The sequence below is a fragment of the Lacerta agilis genome, chromosome 13, assembly GCF_009819535.1.
Source record: "Lacerta agilis isolate rLacAgi1 chromosome 13, rLacAgi1.pri, whole genome shotgun sequence".
Lineage (NCBI taxonomy): Eukaryota > Metazoa > Chordata > Lepidosauria > Squamata > Lacertidae > Lacerta > Lacerta agilis.
The window spans coordinates 46,037,333-46,058,145 of record NC_046324.1 but is presented as its reverse complement, the minus strand read 5'-3'; the positions used below and the strand labels follow the sequence as shown (position 1 = coordinate 46,058,145).

Below are 20,813 nucleotides of genomic sequence, written 5' to 3'. Positions count from 1 at the left end.
CCCAGCTAACATGATGGGGGAGTGCTGCACCTGTTGGGCGTCTGCCTCTGATGCAGCTAAGCAGGGCATAGCAGAGCGGCGGAGGACCAGTGCTAGACCTTGAGTGGAGCATCGTGGGTAGTTCAGTGGATAGGGGCAGGGTATTCACCCAACAAACAGGTATCACTTTGGTACCTGTTCCGCTGGCTCCCTCCACCCCACAAATCCTGGGAACTGTAGTTTTGATGAAGATGCTGAGTTCTTCAACTCTGATCTGGGACTACAACTCCCATCATCCTGAGTCAGCCTAGCCAGTTGCCAGGGATGATGGGAATTGTAGTCTGGCAACATCTGGGACCCCAGCCTTCCCCAACCTGGGGCCCTCCATAACTCCTGTGTTAGCCCCCATCTGATGTGGTTGGGGGGGCTTATGGGAACTATACAATTGTGGGGAAGGATGCCCTAGTCCCTCCCCCATAACTCGGGTTCCCTGGGAAGAGAGAGCCAGTGTGGTGTAGTGGCTAAGAGCGGCAGACTCATAATCTGGTGAACCGGGTTCGCGTCTCCGCTCCTCCACATGCAGCTGCTGGGTGACCTTGGGCTAGTCACACTTCTTTGAAGTCTCTCAGCCCCACTCACCCCACAGAGTATTTGTTGTGGGGGGAGGAAGGGAAAAGGAGATTGTTAGCCGCTTTGAGACTCCTTTGGGGAGTGATAAAGCGGGATATCAAATCCAAACTCTTCTTCTTCTTCTTCTCTTCAGCCTATATCCGTGGTGCAGATATACCCTTGAGAAATACGCTTCTCATTTCCTTTTGGCTTTAATTCCTTCCATGCCTGTGTTTTGTTTGGGCTGCATTCCTGCCTGGCGTAACTTCTCTGCGCTAGGCGGCCCTCCCTGCGCCAAAACAGCCGCGTCTCCCTTTGGAGAATCTCCGCCTGGGCTGAGGCCTGAACAGCTTGTTGTCAAACTGGTTGCCCCATCAATCCGGCCGCCTGAATCATTGCTTCCTGTCACCTCCTCCACACGCCACGTGACTCTCTTCCCTCGCTCATTAGGCGCTTTGGCTAATTGCAAGCAGCTCAGGCCTCGGGGAAGGGGGGCTGTAGGCCGGGGTGGGGTGGCGGAGTTGACTGCAGTGGGATGCTTGCAGGGCAAGCAAAGCGATCGATGGAGGGGGTGGAGGACTTTTTCGGTTTGGAGAAAACGCAAGCGAGAGGCAGCAGACAGAAGTTTAAAAAATTCTGCATGGCATAATAGAGAGATGTTTTTCTCCATCTCTCCTAACACTAGAGCTCAGGGGGGGAATGTCCATTGAAAGCTGAACGTTGCAAGATTCGGGAGCAAACAATGACTTCTTCTTTTTTTTTTTAAAAAAAAAAATTAAATTAAATTTCTGTTTTACATTTTAGAAAATTCACTAAAACAACCTTAAAATATCAGTGACTTCGCTTCCTCTCTTTCCATGGTTCATTTTGGACAACATGAATCCCTGCACATTTTACGTAAACGAAACCATTCAGTGTTCCATTATGACACCCGTCAAAACCTATTTACACTGTTGAATTTATCTTAATGCTGCCCACGTTTTTGAATACACACAATTCTTTTCTTACATTGCTTGAAAATTCGTGTCAGAAATGACTGCTTCGCCCAGGGCAGAGTTAAACTGTGGAGCTCTGTCTCGACCACCAATGGGAGGGCTTGAAAAGAGAATTGGGCTTCAGACCCCACCAGCTCCTAGCAGCATGGCCAATGAGGGAGAATAATAACAACTATTATTATTATTATTATTATTATTATTATTATTATTCATTTATTTATTTCTATATCGCCCTTCATCCAACGATCACAGGGTGGTTTACAATTATAAAAACACTAAAATACACACCACAACAATGAACAAAAACAATACTTGCCCCCCCCATCCCAGTTTTAAAAGTCATAAATTGTTTAATCAGCCAGAGACATGGGAGAAGCGGAACATTTAAAGATATGTAATGAAGGCTCCAGGCGAGCCTCCCAGGGGGGAGCATTCCACAAATTGGGAGCCACCACAGAAAAGGCTATTCTCACGTTGCCACTATTAAGTAGTGGGTGGACACAGCAGACGACACAGTGATTCTCCAAGCAGCTCTCTTTATTCTCAGGCTGGAACTGAACTGAAGGGCTGAGCCAGCCTGCTTATATAGTACTGTATTCAGTAACATGCAACAGTAACGACTCTCTCTCTAGCTACCCAATCCGTGAACGGCACTCTCAATCCTTCATTTGCATGTTGTGGACCTGAGTGAGAACTGCAGTCACGGTGGGCAGAGTGAAACAATATATACGCAACACCCCTAGTGGCCTAGGGCGAGAACTTCAAAACACAACAGCCACCCTCCAGACCTCTTGTGGAGGAAGCACACAAAAAACGGATCTCGGAGGATTATCTCAGGGTCCGGATCAATTCATATGGGGAGAGGCAGTCCTTGGGGTGCTGCAGTCCTAAGCCATTTCAGGCCCTATAGGTCAAAACCTATAGGGGAAGAAATGGAGGCAGTGAGAGATTTCACTTTCTTGGGTTCCATGATCACTGCAGATGGTGACAGCAGTCACGAAATTAGAAGACGCCTGCTTCTTGGGAGAAAAGCAATGACAAAGCTAGACAGCATCTCAAAAAGCAGAGACATCACCTTGCCGACAAAGGTCCGTATAGTTAAAGCTGTGGTTTTCCCAGTAGTGATGTATGGAAGTGAGAGCTGGACCATAAAGAAGACTGATTGCCGAAGAACGGATGCTTTTGAATTATGGTGCTGGAGGAGACTCTTGAGAGTCCCATGGACTGCAAGAAGATCAAACCTATCCATTCTCAAGGAAATTGGCCCTGAGTGCTCACTAGAAGGACAGATCCTGAAGCTGAGGCTCCAGTACTTTGTCCACCTCATGAGAAGAGAAGACTCCCTGGAAAAGACCTTGGTGTTGGGAAAGATGGAGGGCACAATGAGAAGGGGACGACAGAGGACAAGATGGTTGGACAGTGTTCTTGAAGCTACTAACATGAGTTTGGCCAAACTGCGGGAGGCAGTGAAGGATAGGGGTGCCTGGCGTGCTCTGGTCCATGGGGTCACAAAGAGTCGGACACGACTCAACAACAACAACAAGGTCAAAACCAGCACTTTCAATTGGTACTGGAAACTGATTGGTAGCCAGTGCAGTTGGGCCAGGACTGGCATCATATGCCAACCTTAAGTTCAGTTCTTCACATCAGTTCCCCTCCTTTAAAAATCCTCCTGAAAAGTCACCACCATTTGGACGCAAATTTCTACTAATAAAGACATTTTGTGTGTGTCATTTTGCCCAATACAGACATTTTTTTTTCTTTTGCAAAGCAATTTCCCCCTAATATAATGCATCATTGTAAGTTATCTTCATCAATGGATGCATTTATTTAATGCACACTTCACCCCAGTACATGCATTTTTTTTGGTGCACGTTACTTGACTGGAGAACTGTGGTGCAAAATGAGGAGACGGTCAGATTCCAATCAACGGCTGTGCTTCCCTTGGACTGTTTGGGGAAAGCGAGAGTTATAGGTAGGCTGACCTTCAGATGTGAACAGACTCAAATTCCTCCCCTACCCCAACTCTTTGCATCCGCTAAGCCCTGCTCCCGCAGAAGCAACCCCCTTCGTCAACATTTGCAATTTGCACCAGGTGTCGATTTGGCCTGTTGCAAAGAGCCGCACACCAGATGCTCGCCCCTCTCCGAATGCAAATGTTCCTAATTATACTTTTTTTCCACTGCAAAGTAATTTAAATTCCTTCCCTCGCAACGGTGGCCTGCTGGTGCCAAGGAGCCTGGGAAAGAAGCCACAGGAACCCAGTGGAAATCGCGGGATACCTGCAGGACTCGGCGGCTGCCAGATCTGAACTGAAGAATCCTGGGACTCCGTGGGTCAATGGAAGAACGCTGAGGAACCCGGCAGGTTTCTGGGGGAGGGTGCCAGGATCAAATCTGGGAGCGCTGCAGAGGGGAAACCGCAGGATCCAGAAGATGAGGGGTGCATCTTGGCGTGGTTTGATTGCACAAATTGTGCAGGCTCCAATACCGGTCACTTTTTGGAAAACTTACAGCATTTCAAGAAGCTTCTAAATACATCATCGGACCAGTGGTAGGGGAACCTCTGGCTTGTGGGTCAAACGGGTCCTGTCAGGTCTCCCCCCTTTGGCCTGCGAGGCCATTTTGGGCACACAAACCCCCCAGGTCTCTCCATCTGGCCCTGGCAAACCTGCCCAAACCACAGCCCTCACTGGTCCTGCGGAGGCAGATTTAGGGCAGATCCACCACACTGGGTGCTGGGCCTAGAAGCCCCTATGACGTTCTGAATCGAGCAGAAGGAAAGGCAAGGGGGGGGGGCATGCGCTGAATTTTGGCCTTGCCCTGGATGTCGATGAAATTTGCCCCTGTGTCCTGCTTTGCACTGGGAATGTTTTTCCCTGGCTGGGGTGAGTCCTTGAACTCTGATAACTCTGGATGGAGGCCACCGAGCAGTGTGTGTGTGTGTGTGTGTGTGTGTGTGTGTGTTTAGAAACTAGCCTACTGTACACAGGTGAACTTTGCACCCATCGCCCCACCCACTGCTGCCTCTGGCCCTGCCCACAAATGGCATGTGGCCCTTGGAAGGTTGTCTGCAAGGGAATGTGGCCCCTGGCTTGAAAAATGACCCCTTTGCTGCTGTCCTGTCTTATCGTCTCTGAACAGCATCTTTTCCTGTTCTAGAGGGTCAAAGCTGGGAGCCGGACCCTGAAGGCTGAGGTCCGAAACCAGTGGCGGTGCTTGGCACTTCAGATTCCAGCAGGACCCAGTGCAATGCCAAAATCTGGTAACACCCCCCCCCCGCCTCTTGTATTCCTTTGGACATCATAGTTGTGGCGCCCAGTGCGACCAAACTGGCCACGCTCCCCGAGATATGCACACTTAACTTAGCAGTCAATCTCACTAGGTTCAGCAAGGAAGATCCATCTCAGAGTAAACAAGGTTTGGCTTGCTCTGTGACCAACTCACTATACACAGGGAAATGAGCATCTCCCAAAGGCAAAACAAACAAACAGAAGTTTGTGTTTACCAGAAAATGGAGAATGGGGAACAAATGCATTCTGTCCCTGAAAGGTTGCCAACTTCTTCCAACCAGCCCTGCTTCTGTGCCTTTAATAGCAGGCTGGCCATAGATGCTTAGCAGGCAGAGATAAAAATCGCATCAGTATCCTGTCCCCCCAATAATTGGTTTTGTAGCCATTCCTTTTCCTCTCCAGAGAATCCTGGGAACTGTAGGTTTGTGTGAGGGCTCAGCTGTTCTGCCTTTAATCACATAAATTAAACAGGTGAAGCTTTCCAGGTGTGAAGATAACCCTAAGTGAGAGCTTCACCTCCAGTTAAAGGCACATGAGCCATCCAGGTGGCATTACTGAGCGCCAGGCTGTTGTTTCTGTAGATGTCACCTACCCAGGAAAGGTGGCCTGGCATGCTCTTGATTTGCTGAAAATCAACAGGGGAAATATTTCCCACATCATGGAGATGGATGCGCTCACCTCTTGCTCTCCTGCAACCAAGTTGCTGTTGGCTGGTTGGAAAGATGGCTGGAACGTGTCCAGAGGAGGGCAACCAAAATGGTCAAAGGCCTGGAAACGATGCCTTATGAGGAACGGCTTAGGGAGCTGGGTATGTTTAGCCTGGAGAAGAGAAGGTTAAGGGGTGATATGATAGCCATGTTCAAATATATAAAAGGATGTCATATAGAGGAGGGAGAAAGGTTGTTTTCTGCTGCTCCAGAGAAGCGGACACGGGGCAATGGATTCAAACTACAGGAAAGAAGATTCCACCTAAACATTAGGAAGAACTTCCTGACAGTGAGAGCTGTTCGGCAGTGGAATTTGCTACCAAGGAGTGTGGTGGAGTCTCCTTCTTTGGAGGTCTTTAAGCAGAGGCTTGACAGCCATCTGTCAGGAATGCTTTGATGGTGTTTCCTGCTTGGCAGGGGGTTGGACTTGCTGGCCCTTGTTGTATCTTCCAACTCTATGATTCTATGTGTGCCTGTTGCATCTTGTTTGCCCATTTCTGATAGCTCAGGAGGTTTGAAGCCTGGAAAAGCTAAAAAGGGAAGTCAACAACAAGCTTTCCCCTACCAGTCGCAGAGATTTTGGCAAAGCGGCAAACCTGTGATCGGCGTCGGACTCGGGGACAGGGATCAGAGTTTGCAGAGGCAGGCCGCGTGGTAAATAAACAAAACGCCTACAGACTTTGCAAAACGGCAGTCGGTGCCAAGGCATTTCGGCAATTAATCCAAGGAGTCTCCCTGCCTGAACCAGTTCCCCACCTGCGGCCCTGATCCTTTAAATGCACACATTCAAAGAGTCGCCTTGCTTTCAAGGAGATCTGGCTTGCCAGCTAAATCAGCTAAGTGCTACAAACAGCTGCCAAGATTTGGTTTTCCTGGTAAGGCTCCTTCCCCATCCCTGGTGGCCTGTAGCAGGCAGAAGTTCTACAGGTTATGTATGCACTGTCTCCAGCTTTGCAATGCCGCAGCTGGGCTGCACCTGTCTCTGTGCTGCTGTGGTTGCCTACCTGAAATCGAATGATACTGTCTATCTCAGCATAGCGGTGAAGCTGTGTGCTTCCTCAGTCTGTGTTGATGAGCAACCGCAAGCCCCATCTTCAGACCCGGACCACCCAGCCCATCAAACAAAGGACAGTCTTCTGTGGTGTAATGGTGAAAGTGTCCGACTAGGACTTGGGAGACCAGGGTTCAAATCTCCCATCGGCCACGAAGCTCACTGGACGCCAGCCTCTCAGCCTAACCTACCTCACAGGGTTGTTGTGGGGGATTAAATGTGGAAGGGAGAGAACCATGTATGGCACCTGAAGCTCCTTGGGAGGAAGCAAAAGGCTTGTAACCATTTGCACACTTAGAAACAGAAATACTTTATTGTCACTGTACCACATGTTTACAGTGAGATTAAACAAACCCCCCCCTCCAATCTCTCAGTCCTTGTTACACTCTTAATAAGCCCCATTTAACTCAGCGGGACTTCTTGGGGCCCTGTGGCGGGCTTTCCCCTAAGATGTTTAGGGAAGTTTTTAATCTGTGACATTTTAATGTATTTTAATATTTGTTGGAAGCTGCCCAGAGTGGCTTGGGGGACCTAGCCAGATGGGTGGGGTACAAATAATAATAATAATAATAATAATAATAATAATAATAATAATAATTAATGTGTCCTGTTTAACCTCTGAACCAGCCTTTTAAAAGACAAACTCGTGCGTATTTTATTCAGGAGCAAAGGATTGTGCAAGTGTGTCGCATGTTTACTTGGAAATCAGTCTGTCTGTATTCAGACTGTGTTCCTTTTTTGGGGGTGTGGGGTGTGGGGGAAGACATCCTGCCCTATGCAGAGCCAGACTATTGGCTCCATATTGTGTGCACCAGAGGCGAAATGGGGCTGTGTCGGAGTTGTGACGCTCATCTTTGTACAATAGGCAAGATTCAAGCCACATGAAAGCCAGGGATTTCTAACAGGTGCCCACACCTAGCCAGGCAAGAGACATCATTCGATTTCAAAGGCACATTCCATTCCTGTGCACACACCAAACCTTTAAAATGCACCCAAAGCACATCCTGGCCGCCAAATAATTATGAGCGCTGCAGTTTTACCCCTCTCAGAGTTCCAGTTCCCAGAAACCTTTCACAAACTACAGTGCCCAGAATCCTTTGAGGGAACATACATGCTTTAAAGAGGGATGCGGGTAGCGCTGTGGTCTAAACCACAGAGCCTAGGGCTTGCTGATCAGAAGGTCGGTGGTTCCAATCTCCGTGACGGGGTGAGCTCCCGTTGCTTGGTCCCTGCTCCAGCCCACCTAGCAGTTCGAAAGCACGTCAGAGTGCAAGTAGATAAATAGGTACCACTCCGGCGGGAAGGTAAACAGCGTTTCCATGCGCTGCTCTGGTTCTCCAGAAGCGGCTTAGTCATGCTGGCCACATGACCCGGGAAGCTGTACGCCGGCTCCCTCGGCCTATAGAGCGAGATGAGCGCCGCAGCCCCAGAGTCATCCGTGACTGGACCTCTAACGGTCAGGGATACCTTTACCTTTACTTTACATGCTTTAAATACATAGTGTGTGGACAGCCCAAAGCACTCAAGAAGGGGAGGGGAAAAGGCTGGCTTGGAGAGCATTCCGGGGGCCAGGTAGAGAGGAACCTAGGGCCATATCTGGACTCCCCACCGTTGGTATATACCGACCGACTGCGTCTCTGCAAGGTTTTAGACAGAGGCTCTCACAGGCCTGCTTGGAGATGTCAGGACTTGAACCTGGAACCTTCTGTATACGCAAGCACGTGTTCTGACGCTGAGCCACCGCCCTTCCTCTGCCCTGCCCAGTAGCAAAACAACCCCACACTCCAGAGATCTGGAACCTGCTCCTTTGACTCCCAGCTGGCTTTATCTGACAAATCTTGTTTATGAAAGCGATGCAGGATTACGCGGCAGACATGAAGAACCTGATCCAACCATTGCTCACTGCCAAAGTGCCGGGTTGGCTGCTACATCCTGAAGGCCCAAACTTCTAGCGGGAGCTATTTCAGACGGACCTTATTGCAGGCTGCCTGGAGAACACTTTATGTTACGGGTTCAGCATGCAGATGCCATAATATTTGCTGCTGAATAAAAGTGAGCCTTCAGCAGAGGAGGCAAGGCGATAGTCCGATGCAAAGAGGTGGGCAACTGGTGGCCCTCAGGGCTAACCCGGCCACTGGAGCAGTTTCATTTACAATTCCCAGCACCTTTAACAAACTACGGTTCTGGGGGAAGCCATGGCCATTTCAAGTGGTATAGTTGTTCTTTGAATTTATGGTGTGGATGTGTTTGTTTCAGTATTAATAGTAGAACCTCTAAGTGTCCCTATTTTCCAGGGACAGTCACGGATTTGCAGAAGCCATTTGGTTTCTGAATTGGTCCTGGAATGACCTGCTTTTCCTTAGGACATCCTTATTTTCACTGGAGAAATATTGAAGGTTCTGGAGTTATGCATCCCCGAGCCAAGGAGATAGGAAACTATACAACCTTCAGAAGACATTTGAAGGCAGCCCTGTATAGGGAAGTTTTATTTTAATGTTCAGTGTTTTATTATGTTTATATATGTTTGAACTAGGGACGCGGGTGGCGCTGTGGGTTAAACCACTAGGGCTTGCTGATCAGAAGGTCGGTGGTTCGAATCCCTGCGACGGGGTGAGCTCGATCCCAGCTTCTGCCCACCTAGCAGTTCGAAAGCACATCAAAGTGCAAGTAGATAAATAGGTACCGCTCCGGCGGGAAGGTAAACGGCCTTTCCATGCATTGCTCTGGTTCGCCAGAAGCGGCTTAGTCATGCTGGCCACATGACCCAGAAGCTGTACGCCGGCTCCCTCGGCCAGTAAAGCGAGATGAGCGTCACAACCCCAGAGTCGGACACGACTGGACCTAATGGTCGGGGGTCCCTTTACCTTTATGTTTGAAACCGCCTAGAGTGGCTGGGGTAACCCAGCAAGATGGGCAGGGTATAAATAATAAAATTATTATTATTATTGAATAAAGACACCGCTATTTTCACTGCAGAAATGTTGGAGGGTATGGAGTTATGCGACCACTGAGCCAAGGAGATAAGTAGCCTAATTATACAACCTTTAGAAAAGGCAGCCCTGTTTAGGTAAGTTTTTAAATGTTTAATGCTTTTTTTTTTAAAAAAATAATAAATTATATATATTGGAAGCTGCCCAGAGCGGCTGGGGCCACCCAGTCAGATGAGAGGGGTATAAATATTCTTATTATCACCAGTGCTTTCCATGGGGGTACTCGGGGGCACGCAGTACTGGCACTGTTCCCCCTAGAATAAAAGCACCGGTTGTTAAAAATGGAGCATTTACAGTACCGTAACCATTTCATGGTGAGTACCGGCACGGCACCTCTCTTTTTCTAAAAGAAAAGCACAGATTTTTAAAATTATTGTTATCATCATCATCACGGAATAGAACGTCCCTATTTTCACTGGTTAAACGTTGGGGCGTGTTTGTATGCAACTTGGTCTGCAAACAAACCACACGCGCGCACAAAAAAACACCCTCCCAACTTTTTTTTAAAATAAAAAAACTACATTTCCCAGCAGGCTTTGGTCCCGTTGCGCAGGCGCAAAGAGGCGGCGCGGGAGGGGTTCAGAGCAGCTGGCGAGCAGCCGCCCGGCCTTCCTTCGATTCCTTTCCTCTGGGTCTCTATCTCTCTCCCTCTCTCCCTCTCTCTCTCTCTCCAGCCCATTGTCCAGCCGAGCTGCCCGCGGGGTCTCCTCTGATTGGCTGCGGCGGGCGTCGCTCGGGCGCCCCCTCCCCTGCCTGCCTGCCTCCCTCGCGCCCTCCCCGGAGGACCAGCCCTCCCTCTCTGCGCTGTTGCAACCTGGGCGCATCTGCCGCGCTCGCTGCTGCTGGATGCGGAGGGCGCCGCTGCCGCCGCCTCTGCCGCCGCCGCCGCCTCTGCTGCATGGGGGAAGCGCCGCCCGCGCGGCATTGTTCCCCCCTCGGCCAAGAGCCCCGCCGCCGCTGCCGCCGCCGGGCAAGATGATGAAGTTTCGCTTCCGCCGCCAGGGCCACGACCCCCAGCGGGAGAAGATCAAGCAGGACCTCTTCGCCTTCAACAAGGTAGAGACCCCCAACACCCACCCCACCCCACCCCACCCCACCCCACCCCACCCACCCACGACCGACCGCAAGGGGTGCTGCCCGGGGTGCCTGCTGCTGGCCAGGGCTCCCCCCTTCCCTTTTCCCGAAATGGGGCTGGGGTCCGCCTTGCTCGCCCCGCAACTTTTGCAACCGGTCTCGGCCCTCTAACTGAAATGGGGTGGTGGTCCTGATCTCCCTGGGCTCAAATGACTTAAATCTCTTCTCCCCACCCCTGGGTGGGGGTCCTCCTTGCCTCTTGGAAAAAGAAGCAGCGAGAGGAATAACTGGGGTGTGTTTTTTGTTGTTGTTGGAGGTCAATTCTGTTGGTCACAGCTAGGTGTTTGGGAACCCCCCCCCAAAAGAAAACCACCACCCCAACATAGTCTTTGGGGGTGCACATCAGTTTGGGTCGCCTTTTGAAAGAGGGGCTGTGTATTTGTGACCCACTTTGGGGGGAGGGGAGAGAGAGATCCCTTGGGGAAGTAGCAATATTGGGGTGAGGGGCCAGCCCAACGAGCCATCCTTTGAAAATGGGGAGTGGGTGCCCGGTTTAGCTAGCCCTCTTTTTGAAATTGAGTGTTTGGGGTTGGCTGGTCGCTAGCTAATTTAAGAGTGGGGGGTGGGTTTGCTCCATCCCTCGCTGGGAGAGGAAAAAGAGAGAGAGAGGGAGAGAGAAATGTTTGAATGGAAACAGCTGCACCCCCCTTATGCCTCCCCCCCAAATAATCTCATTTGCATCTGGATAAGGTGCTCTTGTAAGACAATGGAGCTTCTCCCTTTGAAGTGCAAACAGTTCCCAAAAGTAAGGGACCAGAGGATGCATATCAGCGTTTGGGGTTTTTGTTTTTTGGGGGGGCTGCGTGTTTTGTGAAAAGAAGAGTCAGGTCAAATAAGAAAGAATGGATGAGATACTTTTGTGGAGAGAAAGTGGAGGGAATTTTGCTCTCCTTGGCGTGGAAGGGATTTCCATAGGGGTCTCGCCTTGGGTGCAATTCGGGAACACCCAACAAAGACTCCAGGTGGCACCTTGCAACTGTTTTGTGTGTGCTCATGTGCGAGCACAGATTTCCTTTCCTCCCACGCTCACCCCTGGCAAAGATTAGGGTGCCTCTTCTTCTTCTTCTTCCTCCTCCTCCTCCTCCTCCTCCTCCTCCGAATGGGAGGAGTTGGCCAAAGAATGGAAATGCTTCTTTTTCCTTTTCCTTTTAAATGCTGTTTATTTATTTCATGCTGCAAATACCACCATCCTTGCTTCAGCAGAGCTCCCGGAGTGTGATGTTGAGTTCGTATATGAGAGAATGGCGTGTGTGTGTGTGTGTGTGTGTGTAGACTTGGCAGGAGTTGTTCTCTGCACTGCTGTGTTGCATTTCATGCAAAATCTCCCCTCCCTCCCACTGCACCCCACCACCACTTTTCTCCTAGTCTCTAAAGATTGGTCTGGGATGAGAGAGGATTAAAAACGAAATCTTATTTCTGCCTCTCTCTCCCCTTACCCTCCCCCCCTTTTTTTTACTTTGCAGACCTAAATGATGCTTAATTCTTTGTAAACAGGCTCCCTGCCTTTTCACCGCCACTTGTCCTGCCCACTGATTTTGGTCCAGGGAGAAACTGGGGGTTGGATTTGCTTCCCCCCCACCCCCCATAGAGATGCTGTGGGTTGTATTCTCCCCCTCCCCTTCCCTTGGGCATCTGCAGTAACACACACAGACCCTTTAACTTCTTCCTTATACACCCCTCTCGGGCGGATGGAAGCAATAAAACTCTTGCAACTATAGTTCTGTTCGCAGCAGTTCTGGGAAGCCAAACTTCCAAAGAACTGAGGTTCTTTTTGCACTAAGTCTGCTGAAAAGCCCTTTGTGCGTGTGTGTCTTGTGGGTTTTTAAAGCGGAATCTTTCCTCCTATTTAAAGGACTTTCTCTCCCCCCCCCCCCCGCCAGCATCCTAATTCCTCCTCCGACTCTTTCAGACATCCATTGTATCTTGAAAGTTCACATTTTGAACTGTGTAGCCCTGGTTTCAGTGCTAAATACCCGGGAAGTGTGAAGAAACTGTACCCGTCTAGCTTTCCTGGAATTTCGACTTTTAATTTTGCACACTGCTCAGCTTTGTATGTGACACATGAGTTGTGCTTCCTTTTTAAGAAAAATTTACAGGATGTTTCATTGTGGCTGTTGTTGTTGTTGTTTTTTTTTTTTTATGTAAACCTCTTGGATTTTTGTTACATTAAAGTGGATTTATAAAAACCCCAAATAAGTAAGAAGTAACGATTGCCTCTGATTGCAGAGATGGGAGACTCCGCCTCCCTCCAGATGTTGGGCCTCTCATTCCCATCACTAGCCCTGATCGCTAGCCGTGCTGGCAGAGGCTGCTGGGAGTTGTAGTCCAACAACACCTGGAGGGCCTTTACTGTTTACTCTTTACTGTTCATTTGGCATAAGTGAATCCTGCAGTATTCACTTGCCGTCTTCCTTCCCTTTTGCCGTATTCCAAAAAGCCAAATCTAGGCCGGGGTGTCCGTTTCCGGTGGGCATTATTACCTAGTTGCGCAGGAAACTGCCTTATCTCATTTACTTATTTATTACATTTATTTCTGGGAGCGGAAGGCGGACTAGGAAATTCTCCCCCTGCTCATTTTATCCTCACAACAACCCTGTGAAGTAGTCAAAACAAAAATAAAAATGAAAATAAAATTCCTTCCAGCACACGAAAGCTCATACCTAGAACAAACTTAGTTGGTCTCTAAGGTGCTGCTGGAAGGAATTTTTTATTTTTTATTTTGTTTTGACTATGGCAGACCAACACGGCTACCTACCTGTAACTGGACCTGTGAGGTAGGTTAGGCTGGGAGTGAGTGACCGGCCCCTGAGGTCACCTGGCGAGTTTGACGGCCGAGTCGGGATTTGAACCCAGGTCTTCCGGGCCCTAGTCCGGCACTTTTGCCACAGCAACACCACCCCTGGCTCTCTCTGTATCAAGCCGACATTGCCTGCACAGGCTGGCAGCAGCTCCTCCAGGCGTTTTAGGCAGGTCTTTATTATCTTTTAAAAACTTATTTATTGATACTCACAAAAATACATGCCGATTACAAAGTATCTTTTTATAATAGAGAGAAAACAGCTACTTAGTCTAAAAAAAAAGAGAGAAAAACTAGGTCAGAAAAGATAAGAAAAGGAAAGACCTGAGAAAGACCGAGAACAGCGGGAGAAATGTTTGGGGGGGGGGGGAACTAAAGAAATATAGAAAGAGTTAAAAGACTTCCGGCTCTCTGTCCTGCAGCTACATTTGATATTCATTCCTTAAAATCCAAGCATTCTGTCTTCTATAAACCAGTATTTTTTTCAGCCTTCAAATCCCAATGCTACTCGGATGAACTTGAATGAACTTAGGTGGGGCCGGAAAGGTGTTGAGAATTGAACCCAGGATCTCTGGCAGATGCTCTAGCGCAGGGGTCAGCAAACCTTTTCAGCAGGGGGCCGGTCCACTGTCCCTCAGACCCCGTGGGGGGGGGCCCAGACTATATTTTGGGGAAAAAAATTAAAAATGAACGAATTCCTACACCCCACAAATAACCCAGACATGCATTTTAAAGAAAAGGACACATTCTACTCATGTAAGAACACACTCATTCCTGGACCGTCCGCGGGCCAGATCCGGCCCCCGGGCCTTAGTTTGCCTACCCATGCTCTAGCGCAGGGGTGGCCAGCTTACAAGAGACTGTGATCTACTCACAGAGTTAAAAACTGGCAGTGATCTACCCACTTTTGGGAGGATTCAGGTCGAGGTTGTTGAGCTTTTTTTAGGAAGTGAAGCCCTGTTTTGGGGGCTTCAGGGCAAAGATGTAGGACTTTTTTTTAGGGGATCCAAAGTTGCTGAGCTTCTTTGTGGGGAGCCAGTGATCTACCCGTGATCTACCACAGACGCCCAGTGATCTACCAGTAGATCACGATCTACCTGTTGGACACGCCTGCTCTAGCGCAGGTATGCCCAACAGGTGGATTGTGATCTACCAGTAGATCACTGGACGTCTGTGGTCGATCACGGGTAGATCACTGGCTCCCCCAAAGAAGCTTAACAACTTTCAACATTTACCTGAACCCCCCCCAAAACCTCCTCCTCCCTAAAAAAAAGCTCAAGAACTTTGACCTGACCCCCCAAAAAGGGGGTAGATCACTGCCAGTTTTTAACTCTGTGAGTAGATCGCAGTCTCTTGGGAGTTGGCCACCCCTGCTCTAGAGCCACTGAGCTAGAGCAGTGGTTCATTTACTTGCCTGGAGTCCCAACTGGACACTTCAGATCTCGGAGCTCTGTCTGTTTCCAAGGGGAGGCTTTCGTCCCTCAATCCTTGATTTACAGCCTCTCCTTTATCTTCCTTCTTTTGGTCTTCTTTGTTGTGCAGCCTTGATGAGCCTGCTGGCCGGCTCTGCTTGACCGTTTCAGTGCCTGAGTTAGGAGCTGGGGGAGAATGTAGCTTAACTGCGTCAAGCTGGTATCCCAGGCACATCAATGTGCTTATGCTCTCTAGGTAAATATCTCGCAATCTCTTCTACCTTTGTGTCTACTTCTGTGCTCTGCCCCCCCCCCCCCTGTATTTGCAGAGGATTTCGGAGCAGAGAAAGGCAGAGGGATATTAACCGCTTCAGGTTAACACCGAGTGCTGCATTTTCCTAGGGAAATTTCCACTCTTATCTCCTCTTTCCCCACACCCCAATTCGCCCCTAAATTTGCTGATTTAGGGATGCGCTGAAAAGATTTCTCCCTTCTTGCATAAGGAAGAAACTTGAGTGTGAAATGATTTTGCACCTGGGTTGGAAAATGCAAAATGCGCTGGGAATTTTTTTTATTTTGCCCTTCCTCCATAGGGCTCAAGAGGGCATGCCCAGGTCTATTCTCCCTTCATCTATGCTCACAGCAAACCCCCCCCCCCGGTGAAGTAGGGTAATCTAGAGAGTGGCTGGCCCATAGTTGCCTGACGATCTTCACAGCTGCATGAGGATTCGAACCTGAGTCTCTCCAGGCCTAGTCTGACCACTAAGCGCCACCACTGATAAGCTGTGTGGATTGACCATTTATTGCAAGGGAAGAACATCCCACCGTGATAATCCCTCTCTTATCATGCTATATTAATAATAATAATAATAAAATAATGATGATGCCAAATGATTTCTCTTGCTGAAGGTCTCTACTCTTCTGTCTCTAACGTAGTCTTGGATGTAAGAATTTAGAAGGCAAAGCGAATCCCGATCTCCAACCCAAGAAAAGTTTCACCTGTTAAATGCACAAGAATCAAGCTGTGTTTTCTTTTTAAAAGAGGCAGGCAGCTTTACTTTTCTGTAGGTCTCCGAATCCTCCTGCATTTTTCTCTCTTTCCATTTTGAACTTTGGCAAGGGAGGCAAACCTTATTTAATTTGGATCGGCCTCCTGAATGGTCCCACGGGGAGGGGGCCGCTTCTCCGGCATAAACATCTGTGTGGCGAGGAGAGCAGGCAGATGGCCCAGTGATGGAGGACAATGAGCTCTTCTTAATTTGGAGGCTCTGGGGGCCTCCCTGCGCATAAATTTAATCCTGGGTATGTGAGGTGGCATGATAGAAGTTCATAAACTGAGCAGGCGGGGAGATGAAAGTTTTTCTCCCTCTCTCCTAACACCAGAACTCCGGGGGGGGGGCATCCAGAGCACGGCTGAATGTTGGAAGATTTGGGGCAGATAAAAGAAAGCCCTTCTTCACTCAGCAGTACACCGTTAAACTGTGGAACTCCCTCCCACTTGAGGCAGAGATGGGCACCAACTTGAATGGCTTTCAAAGAGAATTGGACCAATTCATGGAGGAGAGGGCTGTCGAGGGCTATTGGCCACGACGGCTCTGCTCTGCTTCCAAAGTCAGAGGCAGCGAAGCTTCTGAATACCAGTTGCTGGGAACCACAGGAGGGGAGAGTTGCTCTTGCACTCGAATTTTATTTATTTACAATTTTTTATTTATTAGATTTATATACCGCGCCCTTCAGCACAAGATGTCCGGGTCGTTCACAGGATAAAATACAAGATAAAAATACAAGTGTACCTTTGGTTGTGGATGGGATCCGTTCCGGAGCTCTGGTCGGACCCGGAGGTGCCTGTTCTGCACGCGGTGCGATAGAGCGCTACTGCGCATGCGTACGTGGTGAAACCCGGAAATATACTTCCGGGTTTGCCACGTGCGTATCCTGAAGGATACGTAACAAGAGGGGTATGCAAGTAGAGGTACCACTGTAAATAGTTAAAAAGGAAAGCAACAAAACAAATAACCTCTGCTTCTCACAAACACGTTTTAAAGGCTGCAGAATATTAACCAGCTGTTTGGCCCCCGGATGCTGATCCAGATGGGCCATGAGCCTGATCCACACGGCTCTTACCTACTTTAAGATGTTCAGTGTGGATGCAACCAGGAAGGGGTGTCTGCAGATGTGGATCAGGCAACCTTTTTGCTCCAAGGGCCTCATGGAAGCAGTCTGGGGGGCCACACAGCAGTGTGTGTGGCTGGGGTCTACAGGTGAAACTCGAAAAATTAGAATATAATGGAAAAGTCCATTTGCGTAAGCAATTGTTTTCATTAGCCACTGAAGTTTAATATATGAGATAGACTCACGACATGCAAAGCGAGATATGTCAAGCCTTTGCTTGTTATAATTGTGATGATTATGGCGTTCAGCTGATGAAAACCCCAAAGTTGAAATTGTTAATTTGGGGTTTTCATCGGCTGTACGCCATAATCATGACAATTATAACAAATAAAGACTTGACATATCTCGCTTTGTATGTCATGAGTCTATCTCATATATTGTTGTTGTTGTTCAGTCATGTCCGACTCTTCGTGACCCCATGGAATCTCATATATTAGTTTCATCTTTTAAGTTGAATTACTGAAGGAAATGAACCTTTCCATGATATTCTAATTTTTCGAGTTTCACCTGTATGCTCCCCTTGCCCTGCTCACTCCAGAACACACACAAACATGCTCTCTGCACAGGCAGAATCACGAATGTCCCCTCCCCATACGCTAACGCCAACTCCCATGCCAACTGCGTTGAGATCAGCAAGAGTAGAAGCTTTAACTTTGCCCTTCTGACAATCCCGATGCAGCCAAGATTTCTGCGCTGTTGTTGCTCAGCTGTGGAGGACCAGTGACCTTTCCCCAGTTACTGGCTGATCTCCTGGGGTGGGTGGGAGGGGGTGGAGGCTCCCCAGATCCTGGTGGGCTGCACAGAGAGTGCCTGTATGTTGCTCACATGTTGCAGGAAATATTAATTTCGGGAGGTGGGATGGGTTGCGGCTTTTCCAGTGTGGGCAGGTTTGCTGTCGGGAAGGTGTGCTCATCGTGCAATCCTATGTGCGTGTTCATCCAGAAATGGTGATTTCTGTTTCTAGGACAATTTCAAATCTGGGGAGTAGGGAAAAACCGATGGGCAAAGATTGGATTTAGGGCACAGGCCTGAGAGGCAGCAGGGGAGAATTGGGCAGGTTCCTGTGGAAAGAACAGAGTCTTTGCGGGTGTGTGTGTGTGTGTGTGAGCAGAGTGGTTAAATAAAAGTCCCAGGTAGGGGTAATAAGGGTCGCAAGAAGATTGAGCTTTGAAGGACAAGCTCTGAGGGTAAAGGTAAAGGTAAAGGGACCCCTGGCTATAGCTTTCCCTTTTTGTAAGGGAAATTCCCTTATTCTGAATAGGATTCTTCGCAAGAAAAGGGAAAAGTTGACAGCTATCCGGGCCCTGGCCATTAGGTCCAGTCGCGGACGACTCTGGGGTTGCAGCGCTCATCTCGCTGAGGGAGCCGGCGTACAGCTTCCGGGTCATGTGGCCAGCGTGACTAAGCCGCTTCTGACGAACCAGAGCAATGCACGGCAATGGCGTTTACCTTCCCGCCGGAGCAGTACCTATTTATCTACTTGCACATTGATGTGCTTTTGAACTGCTAGGTTGGCAGGAGCTGGGATAGAGCAACAGGAGCTCACATCGTCATGGGGATTCGAACCGCCCGCCTTCTGATCGGCAAGCCCTAGGGCTCTGTGGTTTAGACCAGTGTTTTTCAACCTTTTTTGGGCAAAGGCACACTTGTTTCATGAAAAAAATCACGAGGCACACCACCATTAGAAAATGTTAAAAAAAATTAACTCTGTGCCTATATTGACTATATATAAAGTAATTTTTCAATTTTTCCCACGGCACACCAGGCAACATCTCGCGGCACACTAGTGTGCCGCGGAACAGTGGTTGAAAAACACTGGTTTAGACCACAGCGCCACCCGCATCTGAGCGTAGAGATGGGCAGTTCTGTGTTTGCTGATTGCATTTATATTCTGCCTTTTCTCCCAAGTTGCTCAAGGTGACGCAGAGGGATCTCAACAACCCTGGGGGTGGGGATAGCATAAGTCGGTGCATGGTGGCTGGTTCAAGGAGTGGAGATCTGAACCCTGATCTTTCCCAGGTCCAAGTCTGACACTTTAACCCAGTGGCTCTCAAACTTTTTTCCTCTGGGCTACGATTTCAGAATAAAAAAATTGCTCGCGCTACACCGAATCTATATTAATACAGTCGTACTTGGGATCTCGAATGCATTGGCTCCTGAACAAATCAGCTCCCGAACAATCGAACCCCAGAAGTGAGTGTTCCGGTTTTCAAATGATTTTTGAAAGTCCAACGTCCGGCGGGGCTTCCGATTGGCTGGAGGAGCTTCCTGCAGCCAATCCGAACCTGCAATTTGGTTTTAGAACGTTTTGGAAGTCGAGCGGACTTCCGGAACGGACTCCATTCGACTTCCAAGCTACGACTGTATTGGTAAGAAATACATTGGCAAACAAAAAGGAACAGACACCTAGCAGTACTTGATTTATAATGTGGCACACAACTACATTATAACATGATCGTAGGACATCCAGAAGGTATAAAACATTGCAGCTACATAAGAACATGAGTCATTCCCAAGATATAATTATAAATGAGCTTCTTGCATATGTGCCTTAAGTATGCGTACAAACTCAGCGAGAGGCGTGGGCTTGCTTTTGCCGGGTGATCTCATTTCTACAAGGTCTAATTGGAGGCAAACAAACTCTCATGACCTCCTCATCTGACACCAAGAAGGCTTTCTCTTTTCTGTTCTTTCATATTTTGCCAGAGTTGGAAATCCCTGTTCACAACAACGTGTCGTGGAGAACTGTAGAAGAAGAGCCAATGCTCTGGAATATCTAGACATATTCCGCAAATTAAAAGAAACGTTTTGATACTATGGCTCATTTGGTTAGAGCGGGGGGGGGGGGCTGATAATGCCAAGGTTGCAGGTTCGATCCCTGGGTGGGACAGCTGCGTATTCTTGCATTGCAGGGGTTGGACTAGATGATTCTTAGGGTCCCTTCCAACTCTGTGACACTACACTACACTACACTGAAATGTTTAAATGATTTTTGGATTGGCTCTGAACCTTCTGGTTTGTTTGTTTTTTAATAAATATTTTATTTGGTTTTCAAACAAAAACAAAAACATACCTACAAACACTACAAACAAAATACATAAGACAATACAAAAAACAAAAATACAATAATAATAATAAGCATCCAATCTCCTTACATCGTTGGTTGACTTCCTCACATCCTCTCCTTCTGCGTTCACTGAATATCACCCTTAGTAAATTCTTAACATTTTAAAATTCATCTTCTCTATCTAATCTTTATCTAGATCTACTTTCCTTATCGCAACTTCTATCTGCTTCTATTCCTTATATTAATTTCAAATCTGTAGCCTATTTAGTCTACCTGCTCTCCTCTTACATACTAATCTTAACATAAATTTTTAAGTATCCTTTATATTTCTTCCATTCTTTCTCCACCGCGTCATCCCTCTGGTCTCGGAGCTTCCCGGTCAGTTCTGCGAGTTCCATGTAGGCCCTGAACCTTCTGGCCGCATTTGCCATCCTCTCCTGCCACACCATTTGAGAACCACTGCTCTAACCACTACACCGCCGGAGCGGTTCTTCATGGGGTTTAGGAAGCCAGTGGAGGAACTTGAGAAGGAGGCATTGCCTATCCTGAGCTGAAACCCACAAGAATCGCCCTACCTCCACATACCCAAACGCCCTCAGGCACCTCGT

At 48.4% G+C, this 20,813-nt stretch overlaps 1 protein-coding gene across 5 annotated transcripts in view; it reads left to right on the top strand.

Annotated features, from left to right (window-relative positions):
* The first annotated feature begins 10,441 nt into the window (after nt 1-10,441).
* LLGL1 (LLGL scribble cell polarity complex component 1) overlaps nt 10,442-20,813 on the top strand; it is an 87,090-nt gene continuing 76,718 nt past the window's right edge. For 2 of the 5 annotated variants that reach the window (XM_033166615.1, XM_033166611.1), the window contains exon 1: nt 10,443-10,679. In XM_033166615.1, the coding sequence (XP_033022506.1) occupies nt 10,470-10,679 (210 nt within the window). In that variant the 5' untranslated portion in view covers nt 10,443-10,469. Of the gene's footprint in view, nt 10,680-15,130; nt 15,223-20,813 lie in introns of those variants that run through there. The other 3 variants (XM_033166614.1, XM_033166613.1, XM_033166616.1) reach the window with 3 other exon arrangements.